This window comes from Haemaphysalis longicornis, unplaced genomic scaffold (genome assembly GCF_048455015.1).
Source record: "Haemaphysalis longicornis isolate Haplotype H1 unplaced genomic scaffold, Haemaphysalis longicornis Haplotype H1 scaffold_207, whole genome shotgun sequence".
NCBI classification, from domain to species: Eukaryota; Metazoa; Arthropoda; class Arachnida; order Ixodida; family Ixodidae; genus Haemaphysalis; species Haemaphysalis longicornis.
In genome coordinates, this window is record NW_027526298.1 from 149,028 (window position 1) to 164,586 (window position 15,559).

Genomic DNA, 15,559 nt, shown 5'->3' on the forward strand with positions numbered 1-15,559 from the left:
ACACCATATTTTAATTTAAAAATGAGATGTAACGTTAATGTAACGAGACGTTCCAATGCTGGAAGTGGAACTGGAACACGCTCCTTTCGCAATAAAGGAACTTGTAACGGGAACTCGTTTCAAAATAAAGAAGGAACGAGCTTTCGTTCCTGTTTTAGACGAACGTGTACAACACTGCATGACGCATACAGACAAAATGCTACCTTATCTTCACAAAACTTTATACATCCCTTTTCCCCAAATTTTTGCTTTTAGATAGCTACAACAGGAGTGACACTAACAAGCAAATGTTATGGCAAAAAAATCCGTAAAAACAGTGACTGCGTCATTTATTCCTCATTTACAACAAAATAGATATAAATATATATGCACCTAGAACAATAGACATTGGCAACAACAGCCCTTCGAGGAGAGCAGAATCGCAAGCACACTCTTCTTAGAGCTAAAAGCTTTTACAAGATATCGATTGATAAAAAGAACACTGCAGCACTTTTATAAGCTGCCCCATACGAACAGTGCTCTGCCCATTCCAGGCCTACAGGAATCTTACACTTTCACAAAAAACACAAGCACACCGAATTTGTGCAGTCCGCACTTAGCAAATTACTACAAATGTTTGCTAACCTTAGGGCAACCTGCATTTATCAGGATGATGGTACTATTATCACTACCAGTGCTACGATCCTTTGCGCATACATTAACATTCCCTCCAGACATATTTCATTCCACATCGCATAAGTAGAAAATAAGAAAAGAAGCCCAGCTACAGTATAGCCAACTTATAGCGAACCCGATTTTAACGAAATCCCGGCTACAACGAACAAATCTTTGTTTTTCGTTACCATTCGTATACATGTATTTCATGTCCAGATACAGTGAAAAATGGATATAGCGAAGTGACTTCCGTTTCCCTATGTGTTCACTATAAGCGGGCTAAACTGTACTTCCTCTCACCAGCAGTAACAATATACTTTGTTCATCACACAGCACACATGTACAAACATGTGCTGCAAGATGCAAAAGCTCACATTAGTGACTAAGGCACACTGCATAGATGCTGTTTTACAAGTATGCAACACACGACCTGTGCACTAAACCACTGCAAAAACTCTCTCATTAGATCTCTATTTACACCCCCAAACAACAAAGACAGTCGGGCCATAACTACATCAGCGTAGGACCTCAGAACGATCACGTAAGAGCAACTGAAATTCCTCCTTACTGCATACAATGCATAAATGTATGCAAGTAATTTTTGTTAGTTGCTGCGTTTGGCATGAAACGCAACAAATTTCCTGTCAATTTATCATTACAAGTGGTTACAAATGATCCCTAGCTATTTAGTTACTTGTTTTTAGTTACTGTTTGTTTGTTTTTGCTGCTTCCTGTGTATTTCTTATATTGCAATAATTAACCAAGGGTCCCATTGCAGTCTGTTTACTGTGGGACCCTTATTCGTATACTAACTTGAATGTATTTTAATTCCGGCGGAAATAATAGAGAATTCAAATTCACTTAAATTCAATTCAGTATCTCCTAATTTCAGCCCCACTGACAACGATAAGTGTCGGGCTAACCCTATGCTAAACACATGTCCAAGCTTATACACTCCATGGGGAAAATAGCATTCATTAGGGAAGAGATACTTGGCGAAAATAAGTGTTGCACCAGTGTTCTGTATTAGCGCTCACTGTTACTACCACAAAGAGTGATTCAGAAGAAAGTTCTGTGCAGCTCATTACAGGCATTGTCAAGAAGCCTCAAACAAGACCAATTGTTCGATTTTAGTTGCCTTCCAAATTGCGAAAAGAGTGAGTTGTCCAAGTGACGCTCCAAAGGAACATTTTACTCCGATTACGACATTGGCCAGTGGTCCATGCCTTGCCAACGAATAGCTCAACTACCTTCTTTTCAAATCCCGCCACATTAGCACCAATCAAGCCATACAAGCATACGTTTCTGTCATTATAAAAATATGCTCTCAGTCCTAAAACTAAAACTGTCAAGAAGGTCAGAAAAGCTGCGACATTTCCACCTGTGGTAATAAGCTGATGTCCGTTTAAAGTCTCACGATAGCTCTGTACAGCCCCCCCAGTTTCAATCCCTATAAGAAATGGCTAAATGGCTATTGGTTCATTTTCAAGCACAATGAGAAATGTGAAAACTCTCTCTAGGACGTGCACCGCGTGCATGTCTCTTTCATGCTGGATTTTAATTTTAGGCAGTCGCTATTAATGACAACCGGAACGCATTCAGAATGAAGCAATGTGCCACACAATGCTTCCACTTAATGCAGTACGACATTTTAAACACCACTCGAGTGCACAGAATTGCGGTTGGTACTTCCAAAAAGACTACATACATGGCGGAAATGGCACACACAGCAGCTACGACACCCTAGCCTTTGTGAAAAGCATTGTCACATGCTACAACAACAAACTTTTATGCAGATAATTGGTGCTAAACATTTTCCCACGTCTGTTGATCCTAAAAAAGCAGACATGGACATCATTAAATCTTCTGTCACATACCCATGCAGTTGTGCCAGCAATTTTGAATATGCTGTCTTCCTATTCGATGCAGTCTTTCCACTTGAAAGCCAAAGTGTAATCTATTGTGCGTAATCTTGCCTTCCCAAAATACATCTGTTGTCTTGAGGAGCAAGCAAGAGCAAAACCACACTAACATTTTGTATCCACGTTTGAAAGCCCTTGGAGAACAGAACTAATGCTCTAAATTCTCGACATAAAAGACTTCGACAAAGGTGACACCAGGAATAAACTAGGATCGCAGTTCATAATGGTGTCTAGCAAGGTCAAGCAATCCCAGTACAACACAATGTCTTGATGTCTTGTGACATGTTTACAAAGGCACACACCAAAGGCATTAGTCAAGCATATGCGAAAAGAACTACAGTAAAGTGATGGCTAACTGAGGACTCCACAAATATATCGCAGCAGCCGTAAGGATAAAGATTTGTCGCCATGCCCCCAAACAGGGAAAAAAAACAGCAAGAACTGTCAACAGAAGCAAAAATCAAAATAGCCCACATGAAAACACGTCTCATGGGCTTCAAGTGATGCCCCCTGAGAATATGCTCGCGAAGGCAACTCTGAACAACCCGAGTGTGCACTGGTGTAGATCTACGGGCAGTGGAGAGATCACGCGGTGCGCACACCTGTCTGTACACATTTTTGCAGTGTAGTGCTGGTTACAAAGCACGGTCAACATTACAAAAAAAAGCCGCCTATGAACTGCCGTTGATTCCCAAGGCACTGAAAGACAGAGCCACACTAAGCAGTTGCCCTGTCCTGTGGCCAGACCAGGGCAATGGTGTTGTCCGGGGCCTTCTTGAAGGTCGGCTGCGTGACGCTGGGAGTGATCTCGACCGAGACCGTGCGGGGCTTGTTTCCCAGCATGCACTGCAGCTGGCTGGACACCATGACTCGCAGATCCCGCTTCTGAGATCTGCATGCACGAAATGTCATCATCATCAGCAGCCTATCTACATTCCCTGCAGGGCAAAGGCCTCTCCCATAGATCTCCAACTATCACAGTCCTGTGCTAACTGCGACCAATTTATCCCCGCAAACTCCTTGATCTCATCTGCCCACCTAACGTTCTACCGCCCCCTGCCCTGCTTGCATTCTCTAGGGATCCACTATGTTGCCCTTAATGACCAATGGTTATCTTGCATTCGCATTACATGCCCTGCCCACGTCCATTTCTTCTTCTTAACTTCTACTACAGTCGAATCCCGCTACAACGAAATTGACGGGACGTGCGAAAAATTTCGTTGAAGCGAAAATTCGTTGAGGCGAAATCTGCCCCAACACACCACGGAAAGGCCAGAAAAATAGCCCCGTACGTTTCCGCAACATTGGCAGCATAATACAATGTTTAAAAAAAGGAGTGATGCGCCATAACTCATGTTTATTCGGATAACAAACATACCAATGGTTATCTGTTTTTTCACTGCACCCAAAGAACGCGTTACGGAGGGGGGGTGAAGATATGTAGGCGCAAAACGTATCGGTGTACAACAAGGCATGTCCACCGAGCTGATTACTTGCAGATAGCTGCTAGGCCGTCGGAAGCCCCCCTCTCGCTTGTGGCAGGAGCAGTGCCGTTATCTTGTCCTCCGACAGGGCACGGCAGCTACTGACCTTGGCAGGCAAGACGCGCGCGCTTGCATTTAACATGACCGCGCGCTCGCGACTAAGATAGGATGACTAGGCTTCAAGACCAAACACGCAAACATGACTTTTGCTCTTGGCTATGAAGAATGTTTGAAGGAAAACGGCAAGGACAGCTGCTCACAACGCATACATGACGGCACCGCGCCAGCAGCGGAGCACATTCATGCAATTTCAACTGGATACGGATTGGCTGTAGCTCTGGGGCTCCGCCTTGGCGAAGCGGGCCTGCGCCTCGTGTAAAGACGGCCAGCCACATCGTTATCACCATCAAGCAATGGCGTGCGCCTGAGTTATTTTTTGTTTTGTTTTGGGTGGCGGTGTGGTCGCAACGCGCATGTTTTCGGTGAAACTGAGCGTCCTGAATGTATAAAAAGTTACAGATAGCTGGCGCTATGCTTATTTTATTGTAAAATAATTGTTCAAACCCAGCCCAAATCATCGAAAATTTCGTTGAAGCGAAAGCAAGCCTGACAAATGGTTCGTTGTGGCGAGGACTTTGTTGCATTGACTTCTATGGCTAGCTGACGGGGAATTGGAAATATTTCGTTGAAGCGGAAATTTCGTTGAAGCGGCGTTCGTTGTAGCGGGGTTCGACTGTAATATGTCCTTAACACGCGTTTGTTCCCTGACCCACTTCGCTCTCTTGTCCCTTGATGTTATACTTATCACCTGCCGTTCCACTGCTCGCTGAGTCGTCCTCATAAATTTAAGTTGAACCCTTTTAGTGAGCCTCTAAGTTTCTGCCCCATAGGTGAGTACCAGTAAGATGCAGCTGTCATACACTTTTTTCTCTAGGGACAATAGGCTGCCATTCATTATCTGAGAATGCCTCCCGAATGCACGAAATATGAGCGCCGTGAATTGAAGGAACTTCTAGGTGGGCAGAAGCTCAGCCTTGACAGCGTGCAGTGCCATTGCCAATCTTAGCAAGAATGCGTACAAAGCTTCGGTGTCAGTTTTGACACTACACAGTACCACAAACGGCAAGCTTTGAAACCACAGGACCAAACTTTCATTACATGCGATACGTTGCATGAGGTGCAATGTACAATTTGCTTGCCACTTGTATGTGTATCTGGATTTCCTGCACAGCTGAGGTGTTGTCCAAAAAGGAGACTTTAATGGATGTGCTAAACAGAGAAGTCTAACCGACTGATGTGCCACGCAGGAAAACCCCTTTCTCGCTTTGCCAGCACAGCTCAGAAAACATAAAAATGAGGGGAGAGAGAGTTTTGCAGCAGGCCTTGCGGACCCCTAGAAATAGCGATCAAAGACCACAGGACCCCATCCTAAAGAATCACTGGTTCAAAAGGAAGAAGAAATTGTTTTTTTTTTTCTGTACTTTCAGTGGAATTTGTGTTTCAGATATTGTGAATCTAATACCAGCTCGTTTGCAGGATAACGCCTGTCCTGTCTACTTTGCTTTTGCGCCTTTTTTTTTTTTTCATTGCACAACATACTATGGGTGCAATGTAGTCTAGTCGTCTCGTAACGATATTGTTTATAACAATATATCAGATATAACGACAAACAACTATCAGATATAACGAAGAACAACTTTTATATGCTTCCTGTGGTAAAATAAACCACTTATTACAGTGCTCCAGTGCTGCAATATTGGATATAATGACTGAATCCAGTTCCAGCGCACACCCAAAATAAGAGTTGCCGCCAGCTCTCCGTGCCGACGGCATGCGCCGCGATGCACCTCACACCCCTTCCAGCCCTCAGAAAACAAGGCAACTGCGCCGCTTATGAGGAAGCGAGAGGAGGAGGGGAGAAGTTTTCCTTCCGAATCACCCTCCCGGCGCCATCGCATTGGCATCATCCTCACACCCGCTCGTGAGATCGCTGCGCCGCTCGCTCGCGCGTGTGCTTGTCGTGTCACATGCACACCACTTTGAATTTAATTTGACTGGGTGCCTCTTCTACTGCCTCCGTTTTTTTTTTCTTTCGAAAGGGGCATCAGGGCCGACGTTTTGGTAACGTCTGAGTGCCGCATTGAAAAGGCGATCGTTGCAGGAATACATGCTGGGGACAGTGGAGATGACTCTCACAACGTCGTTGCACAGCATACTCAGGTAGCGACTTTGTAGGAGGCTCAACGGATGACACTATTTCCGCCAAGCACCTTTTTCTCAGCTAGGCGAAGCACCCACAGACGCTCTTGAAAAAGATGTGCGTTAGCTTCGTGTGTGGCAAACAAAGCTGACCGAGTATGGCTTCTTTCCCACAAATAAGTAGTAGTACGACCTTGCTTGCATGCGAATAAAATGTTTTGAGCTCTCTTTCATCTTTTGATTTCGCAACCGCTTACACCAATTATCGGTTTAACGATGGGTTTTCCTTGGCATCTGGATATTGCTATAAGTGGACTAGACTGTACACTACTTTTTTCCAACAGCAAGACAAATAAAAACGCAGGACGTCTGCTTACATGAGGAGCAAAATAAGAGATTCATTATCAGAAGTAGCTGAAATGAAACCCTCTTGTCACTGACAGCCATACCCAGCCCCGTACTTTCTGTGCAGTTAAGATTACTAGGTGGATACATTCACTGGAACATTCGTAAACCATAGCAAACATTGCAGTGATATCGCACGCTGTCATATTACGCACATATGAGCAAAGAGAACACTGTGTGAGATACACTCCACATTTGACCCGGGTGAAAATATGCAACTGCTGCTCAGCTGGTATTAGCTCATCCCAACTGGTCCCAGCTGGGAATTAACTGGTCTCGGCTGGTACCAGCTGCGAAATCAACTGGTCCCAGTTGGGAGCTAGCTGGTCCCATTACACTGGGACCAAAAGCTGGGAACCAACTGGTCCCAGCTAGCACGGGCTCATCAGCCACCCACCTGTGCCACTGGCGCAAAACACAGCCCACCAGCTCCCCCACACGGTTGCAGTCGGCCGAGTTGGTGGTGGTCAGGCAGAGGACGAAGTCGTTGTTGCCCCTCAGGTGAAGGATGGCCAGCTGGTCGGGTCCGGGACTCACACTGATGCCCGTCAACTGCACGCACGAGGCAGGAACAGGCATAAATAGATGCTGTCTCTGTCCTTATACCGCGCTTTGTTTGCCGTTTCTATAATGTTTATTCTTGTGCGAGGTCTGGAGCTTAAATTACTTTGTAGTCATATTTGCATCTGTGCGTGCACTGTTCTTTATGTGTTTCCTTTTTTGACAGTGAACATTAGGGGCACGCGAATACTCAAATATACACATACGAATCAAACAGTACCTTTGCAAATGATTCGATTTGCGGATCAAATATCTGGAATGGCCATGAGACTCACTAGCTCATATTCAGGTTTTCAAATAGTCAAGCGGATTTTTCGAATATACCCGGCACTGCAAAAGTGAGAGATGTTGGCGCACGCTAGCGCACTGCTGCTACACCGCCTGCTCGGCAAGTTTCATTCAAATCGCGCTTGCGACAAGCTCGCCTTGCAGAGGCCGTAAATTTTCTCCCGCTGCACGGAGTAATGTGCAATTGCATCGATAAGATCTTTCCTTCGTTTGCCGCCGTCGTCTCTGGCCACCATTTTGAATACTGCGAATGGACGTTTACATGTTCGGCCAGCTTCCGGTAAAGCAATTGCTGCCGCTTTTGTTGTGTTTGTGACAGCGCCTCCGTTAATTTAAAATCAAAAGGGGTTCTGGCTTTTTTTAATGCAGTTGTATGTTTATTGCTTTTTTTTTTTGTATTTTTTAGGCCACAGGGGATAGGCTTGATCATGCACGGCGACTGCAGTGTGATCTTTTCTTCCGCAACGTATCGTTCACGCTTTACGTCCCCAACATAAATAAAGAAAAGTTTCCAATGTGCTTCCCAAGAAGTGCCTCATTGTGGTCCATGATTGTGGTTGTGCCATGTTTTTGTATCATATTGATCATGCTTGCAAAGTACTCGCTACGGAGTTCCGAGGCGCTGTCTAGTCGTTGCCTATGATTGCAGAACAGCAACTCCAATGCAACTTGTTTTTTCGTCTTGGATAAAAAGTGGCCTGAAAGAAGTAGATGACACTTGCAGAAAGGCAGGCCGCTCTTGCACTATCCCACTTGCCCCGCGTTCATACTTTGCCCATGCTCTTCTGTTTCGTCTCTTTCAGCCTTGCTTTGTTTTCGCAGATGCACTATTACTGGTTAGCCCAGCTTGCTACTCTGCTGGTACTGCTACTAGTTCCGGACAGGAAGTAGTGCTGTCGACAAATTAAAGAGCATCTTCACAAAAGAGTCCCATCTGGTGCTTCACGCATCGAATCAGCTTTTAAGTTTGTAATCAATCATTTGTAAATAAGACTCAACTACGTAGCGGATGGAACGAGGGATGGTGATACACACAACCGTAAAAGCTATCTCACAATGTATTTCAGTGATCAGAATAATAATGAGTTACTAAGCGTTAAGTAAAGCTGACTTTTACAAAATTTGGCTCACATTTTCGAGAAGGTGACTGCCAACAAATTATTCAAGGTGGCCTAACAATGGAATTCATGACTAATATTTACGGGGATGCTGTAGGAACTTGTTCTTATGCTACAACTGGTGAAGAAAAGTACACAGCTGGTATTTAAACATGTCCTCGGCTAATATACGGAAGTGGCTCGCCGGTACGTAGGCCTAACTCCAGGGTTTAACATTGAGGGTGACTCCCGAGAGAGGATTGCAATTTGCTATTTCAAAAACAACAACAACAACAACAACATTAAAAAAAAGGAAGCAAGAGAAAGTATATCCCACAGACAGTTATGACCCTTGGTGGTTGCTTTAAGTAGCCGGGACTCGCATGATTGGTACAACGGTACAACATAAAAGCTTTTTATGTACAACATAAAAAAAGGTACAACATAAAAAAAATTGGTACAACGGTACAACATAAACATAAAAGCCTCTGGTACAACATAAAAGCTGGGCGGGAAAGTAGCTGGTAAATTGGCACTGCTTCAACTGTTTTCCTTAATATATGGCCTAATTACTGACTGTTGTCTTTAAAATTGCACAATATTTATTGAAAAAAAAAGCAATATTTTGAATGCACCAGAATTGTATTTAGTGTTTACGGTCGCTTAAAACTAGGAAATATTTTTTCACACTTCTATAATAACCAACCTATCGAACCGGTTTGTGAACTGGTTCAAGCTTGCAAACCGGTTTGCTAACCGGTCTGGGTTATGATTTATAAACTGCGCAACAGCATTGCAGTGATGCAACTGGAATGCACTGCACCCCACTGCGTCGACACAACCAAAAGTTGAAAAATTTGTACTTCGAGTGAATGTGTGTTGACATCAGTGTGTAAAAGAAAAAAAAATACTGGTTAGATTATGGTTTGGGTTCAAAGGAAATAATTTCATTCCGGTTCGGTTCCGGTTCGACTAAATCACAAGCCGGACCGGTTAGGAAACCGGTTGCGAATGCAGGTTTAACCTAGGGTACAAGATGGGTTCCCATCCTGTTTTGTCTGTAAGTAACACAGGCTCCAACTGCATCCCGCTATGACCAAAAGTGCCAGTGTCTCGCTCACATCGCTGATGGGGATTGGAGACCGCAGGCTCTTGAACTTCTTGTTGTCCAGCTTGTAGATGGACGAGTCAGTGACCACAAGCGCTCGGTCGGACGACTGGTTGTGCCGGTTCACCTGCGTGGGGGGCAGGAATTTATTAAAACACAATACCAAGGCGACTACAGGTGAATACCAGAGTGAGACACTGAATACATGCCTCACGAAAGCCTTGAAGACCACCATATTCTGATATATATAATTGCGAAGAATACCGTATTTGCACGATTCTAACCCGCCCCAGAATAGATCGCACACGTATGTTTGCACAGGAAAATTCGGTAATGTCATTTTACGCCGATTCTATTGTGCAGATGTCAAAGACATGGCACTAGTACCTGGCAGAAGGAATTTTATTTGATGCATGCAACTTTGGCAGCAAAAATGATTCATAAAGTGCTTATCAAGCTCCTGCTGGAAATAAAACTGGACTGGGGAGCATTGACGCTTTTTTGCTAATTGCAGCAGCAGAAAAATGTGCGACAGATTACTGAGGTATGCCTATTGAGGTATGGCTGCGTCAAAACTTACCGTAAAAATCCGCGTATAGCCCGTGGCTGCTTTCTAAATTTTAGGATGCGAAATTTCGGCCCCGTAATATATGCGGACCCCAAAAATTTTCGGCCCGAATTCACAGTTTTGGTTTTTGTTTCGGCACTGGGCGGTGCTATCATCATCATCAGGTGTCTGCGCGCTTCTGCGTTATGTAGCGTTGGTGGCGTTAGTCCTCGAGACCTACAGGTACAGGCGGTACAGGCGTGGAACAGTGGCTATTGCAATCACTTGGCGCACATCACGACGGCCACGATTTTACTTCTGCTTGAGGGCTACTTTTAGCAAAAAAGAGGTGTGCATTAGAAATGTGCAAATACGGTATATACTCTGTTTTACTGCTAACACAACTCTAGAAGCAGGCTGAGTTTCACTTCATTAAATTGAGACTGCTGTAAGACGACGTACAATGTGAATTTCTCAAAATACATTATAGGTAAGTATTCGCTACCCCCAAGATAAAACGATCCCAGCAAATATAATTGCATGCATTGAGAACGATTTTAGTGTTGCACAACTTTTTTCATGCCATTCACATTTCTCGAAAACAGCCTGCCCCTTGACCCCACTCCCTCGCAAATTTCAGGTGAAGAGGGAGAGAACTCCCTCGCGCAGTCTTTTTCACCAGCATAAACGACCTTTTGCTGCCGACCTTTTTGACGAAGCTGGAGAAGACGACCCTGCGGAAGTTGTCCTTGCTCCTGAGTCCCGTGACAGACGTGATGTACGGCAGGCAGGCGTCGTTCTCGGCCGTCTGCGAGAAATCGAATCCAACAGAAGTATCGTGTCACAATCGAAGGCAGTTGCTTACAGAGGATACCAGGGCACAAGGATATACAGTGGACTACTGTTAAGACGAACTCGGTTAAGACGAACACTATGGTTGAGACGAACAACATTATTGCTCTCTTTTAACATCCGCAATGCAAAAAATGTCCGCTTAAGACGAATTTCTGCTCATACAAACTCCCTTCGAGTTCGTATTAATTAAAACGGGAGTCTACTGTCTGAACAAGATTAACCCCCTTCACAAGCGAAATATTCCTTGGGGCGCTTCGGCCTGCTTCCGTTTTTTGAAGGCAAAAGCATTACGGCGTCTCCTAGCAATCCTCCTTCAAGACTTATTGACTGCTACCCTGTGTTTGTGTCTTTTTTTGTTAGTTTTTTTTTTCTTTTGCTCGCCTTTGTTCATCTCTTGGTGTGAATTACTTCAACAGGCAGACTAATGACACTTCACACCACCGTTTCCCCAGAATTTCCCTAGTTTCCACAGGTGCGCCTTAACTCTCTGTAGCTGCACCTGTTTTTTTTACTCGCACACCATCACGTTCACCTGCCACGTGATATAACATCAGTGCTGCACAAACTAGGCTAACTCTGGCGTTGGCAACGTGCTGAGGTAGTGCACTCGACACCAGCTCTGCAGACTTGGGTTCAATTCATGTATTAACTCAAACCGTTTTTTTTTAAGCGCAAGCCCTACCCATGCCATCAGGTGAAAAATCTGACGTTACAAGCAGCAGATGGCCCCGAAATTTTACACGTGCAATTCCACTAATGTACGCGAAATGCAGCTTTTGGTTGAAATGGTGCCAAAAGGAAGAAATACAACAAAACAAAGGGAAACTTTACCATCCCGTCCCGAACAAAGTTGGGAGAAGCGTGAAAGCTAAGACTGCATCCAAACTTCACTGAAAGTGCGCCCAATCGATCACCGAACCTCCAAAGACCCGAATCGTAAACGCAGAATGAACCCATGCGACGATTTTTCGCGGCACACCAAGTAAACACATCTGCGAACAATGTAAATGTATACCGATACATAGTTTATGAGATAAAGGTAGGGTATGCTATTGTACTCCTCCTTCATGATCAATGCATGTATTGTCTTGTCTAGAACTGTTCCTTTTTCGCGATTTTCAAGTAGCCGTTTTTGACACAATGGAAACCCAGCTTCACGCACGCACCATAAGTCCAGAGATTTTATCTGAGCTTTTTGGTCCATCCAACCACTCTGTGGAGAAACGCATTAGTTTTCTAACAGGCCGGCATCAGTCCTACTAAGAAAGCTTTGACTTTAGAACAAGTGAGAGCCGATCGTGGCTCCACAAGATTGTGTCACTCGTGACTAACACGCCAGGCGAAGCAGTCAGTTTGCTTGGTGTTTGTTGGAGGTGTCACGGTTACCTGCACCGTGTCTCTGCATAGAAGATGCTTCGATGGTGGGTGTGCCTGCCGAGCACAGTCAACCAGGAAAGTACACCAGCAAGGCTGAAGTGCACGAGGCGTACCATGCCAGCAGAAGGCATAACACTAGCACATTCAAACCGCTAAGGCAGACTGAGGTGCCCCGAGGAATTTTTTTATATACTCTTTACGACGGCAAGTTATTTTACATGCCACACAGCACCGCCGATTTTTCGCGTAATCAAAAACTTGGTACTTTTTTCGTGCAAGTAAAAAACTAACAAGGAACTACATTAAGGAACACTAGAACCGTGCTCTTAGAGTAAAGTGATGATCAAGATCACTGAGCTGTTGTACTTTCATTACAAAAGTTAAGACTTTGGTTCAATGCTGTTTCCAGTCAAATTCATTCATTGCAATACCTGTCAGGACCCCATCCTCTTCTTTCTCACCGTAAACCTCACTGTGTGTTCATACGGTGAAATAGAATGCACCATGCAAGGCTGCGGCACCACATCATTTGCTACAGCAAGGAACCCGACTAGAATGAGCCCACTCAAAAAAGTTTGAAAGTTGAAAATTGCAGCATTACACCACACTACGCATAGAGTGACAGGTTATGCCAAAATTTTGTTGGACAGTCCTGCCTTGGCAGCCACTGTCCCACATCAAACATAAAATTGAAAAGGAGCACCAAATATCCTGATCTCCTGACTTCGTGGCCCTCACTTCATCTCAACCAGTGCTTCTATACCCTGAACCCAAAAAACAGCAAAAAACCGAGCCAGCAGCAACGTGGCACCAGAAAAATTAACGAACCAGCTGACAAGTGCTGTGTCCTGTACTCTAAACTTTCTCTTGCTGAAGCCGCGATATTCTATGGCTGGCCAGGATTTGTACCATCTTGGAAAGGGCAGTTTTTGGATGCCATTCTATTAAAAATAAAACATATTCAATGAAGTGAAGCAAGCTGGGAAGCAATATGGCGGCAGTCCGCTATAAATATTCAGTCGAAACAACTTTCGCCTAAAACTTAGTCTGTTGTAGCCGACAGTCTGCTCTAGCCGGGTCCGTTATGAGCGGAGTGGACTCCATTTAAAATGCATAGGGACCAGACAAACCAACAGAAATGGTCTGTTGTAACCGAAAGTCCGTTGTTGCCGGATCCGCCGTAACGAGCGTAGACTGTATCTGTGACTTCCCTGCCCCTTCTTCCTCCTACTTTCCTAATTCTCTTTTCCCTTCATTAAGCCTCGTTTCATATGCCGCGTGGCAAAAACATGGAGTGGAAAGAAAATTCGGGATTTATGCACTGGGCTAGGTGGCACACGATAAGTTGTATTCACTGGCGACGCACACATGCAGGCAACCATGTGAGTGCGCCGTCACTGGTTACATCGGGCTCTGCGGGATGGCGGTACTTGTCCGTGCTAAGCACGTGATGTGTGTTGGACATTCCAAACACTACCCCACCAAACGCAAAGTAATGCCTTGACGCCAATGTGAATGCGATTAATAACATCTCTGTTGACATCACCGTTGAGAATAGGGTTGAAACAGAGCAGACGACGCATGCCGGTGTTCTTTTTTTCTGCGGCGTGCAGGCGCAGTGGCACAAGCTGTGCCATGTCCGTGGCCATTTCCAGTGTTGCCAGGCGAAGAAATTGACAGCTAAACTTTTCAGTGAATACCACCTATAGAACTTCAAATTAGCTTAAAATCCCGAAAGCCTGCAGTTTCTTGACTTCCATCGGCCACACATGGCGGAGGCAGGCAATCCTGCCCGTTACCTGGCTGCTTATGACACAGGATTGCTTTGTGGTCCTCCCAACCAAACGAACCCCTCATAAATGAAACCATGCCTGTTCCAAGTGACCAGTCATCGCTTGGAGTCCGTTCCTTACCTGGGAGAGGTAGTTGCCGTGCCACTTGCGAGACTGTCCCCAGTCCCGGCGGCGACCGGCCAGCACTTCAGCGGCGGTCACCTTGAGGTGCAGCTGAGGCCACTCCTCGCGTGGGACCTTGCGCAGCATCATGCTGCCCCGCCACCTAAGTACGTGCAAAAACACACCATCGTGCAATTCGAAACGACTAAAAAGAGCTAAGAAACACCGAAACACTTTCAAATTTCCCGCTACACAACGTAAGCCATGACATAATAGGGAAAATACTAAAAATCCAATGCGCTGTTAAGCCTGCCTATGTTGTGTGAAGGTGAAAGCCTAGCAATTATCGAAGACTTCTTTACTACCACACCATGGTAGAGTCTCTTTCGGCTTTTTCCTCGTATTCATGCCAAAGTCGTACAGCACAGCAATTCTAGAGGACCTCAAAGTCTTGGCACGAACGCCCCATCCCCACTGCGACTTATCACCTCTCTTCTGACACGCCCTGTTGAGCATTACAGTCCAGTTGCCTTCGCCAACTTCCTTCTTTGCAGCATACCTGTTGCTGTGCGGTTTTGCCCAACAAAACTCTGACAGCCCAAGAAAGAAGACTGTTCAAAGGTTATTTTTCTTTGTTGCAAAATAACCTGCAAATCTGCAAATACAGAATTTAAGAAAACAGCGGTTCTTGAAGTGTAATAGAAAAAGGAGATAGATCTGACGACGGCAGTCTTACGTTCATCACAGGGAACAGCACAGCTAACAACGACGGCATGAAACCACTTAGCTTTCACAAAAAAACAGGGAAAGAAACAGTCACACACAATGCAGTCAATACCCCGTTTCACACGCACACACAGCAATCAACATGACAAAACCCAATGTCAACTAGCCCTGCCTTCCACGGTACTTCAGTTCGCCGAACTTTCTCTTCCAAATTGATTTCACGCAAACATGGTTGCAGTTTGGGGGTCTTGTAGACTGAAGCAGAGCCTGACTTATCAAGCACACAAGCATTAAAAAGAGTGGCATAAGCAATTTAGGCCCCTTCAGCTACGTTCAGCAACAACAAAAGCCTTTCCACTAAACTCTAAATGACAGTTGCTCCAGAGACAACATCACCACTGTAATCAGCAGCCAAAACCAACAACTTCACGTGTGCGTGTG

The 15,559-nt window shown here is 45.0% G+C and overlaps 1 protein-coding gene across 1 annotated transcript in view; it reads right to left on the minus strand.

The window, feature by feature from the left end:
• Nucleotides 1–304: 304 nt before the first annotated feature.
• Nucleotides 305–15,559, minus strand: part of LOC144172446 (unconventional myosin-Id-like) — a 109,251-nt gene continuing 93,996 nt past the window's right edge. Inside the window, exons 18-22 of the mRNA XM_077701146.1 lie at nt 14,411–14,555; nt 10,972–11,073; nt 9,732–9,845; nt 7,062–7,216; nt 305–3,468 (exon numbers count right to left, since the gene is read on the minus strand). Coding sequence (XP_077557272.1) covers nt 3,294–3,468; nt 7,062–7,216; nt 9,732–9,845; nt 10,972–11,073; nt 14,411–14,555 — 691 coding nt within the window. The 3' untranslated portion in view covers nt 305–3,293. The remainder of the gene's footprint in view (nt 3,469–7,061; nt 7,217–9,731; nt 9,846–10,971; nt 11,074–14,410; nt 14,556–15,559) is intronic.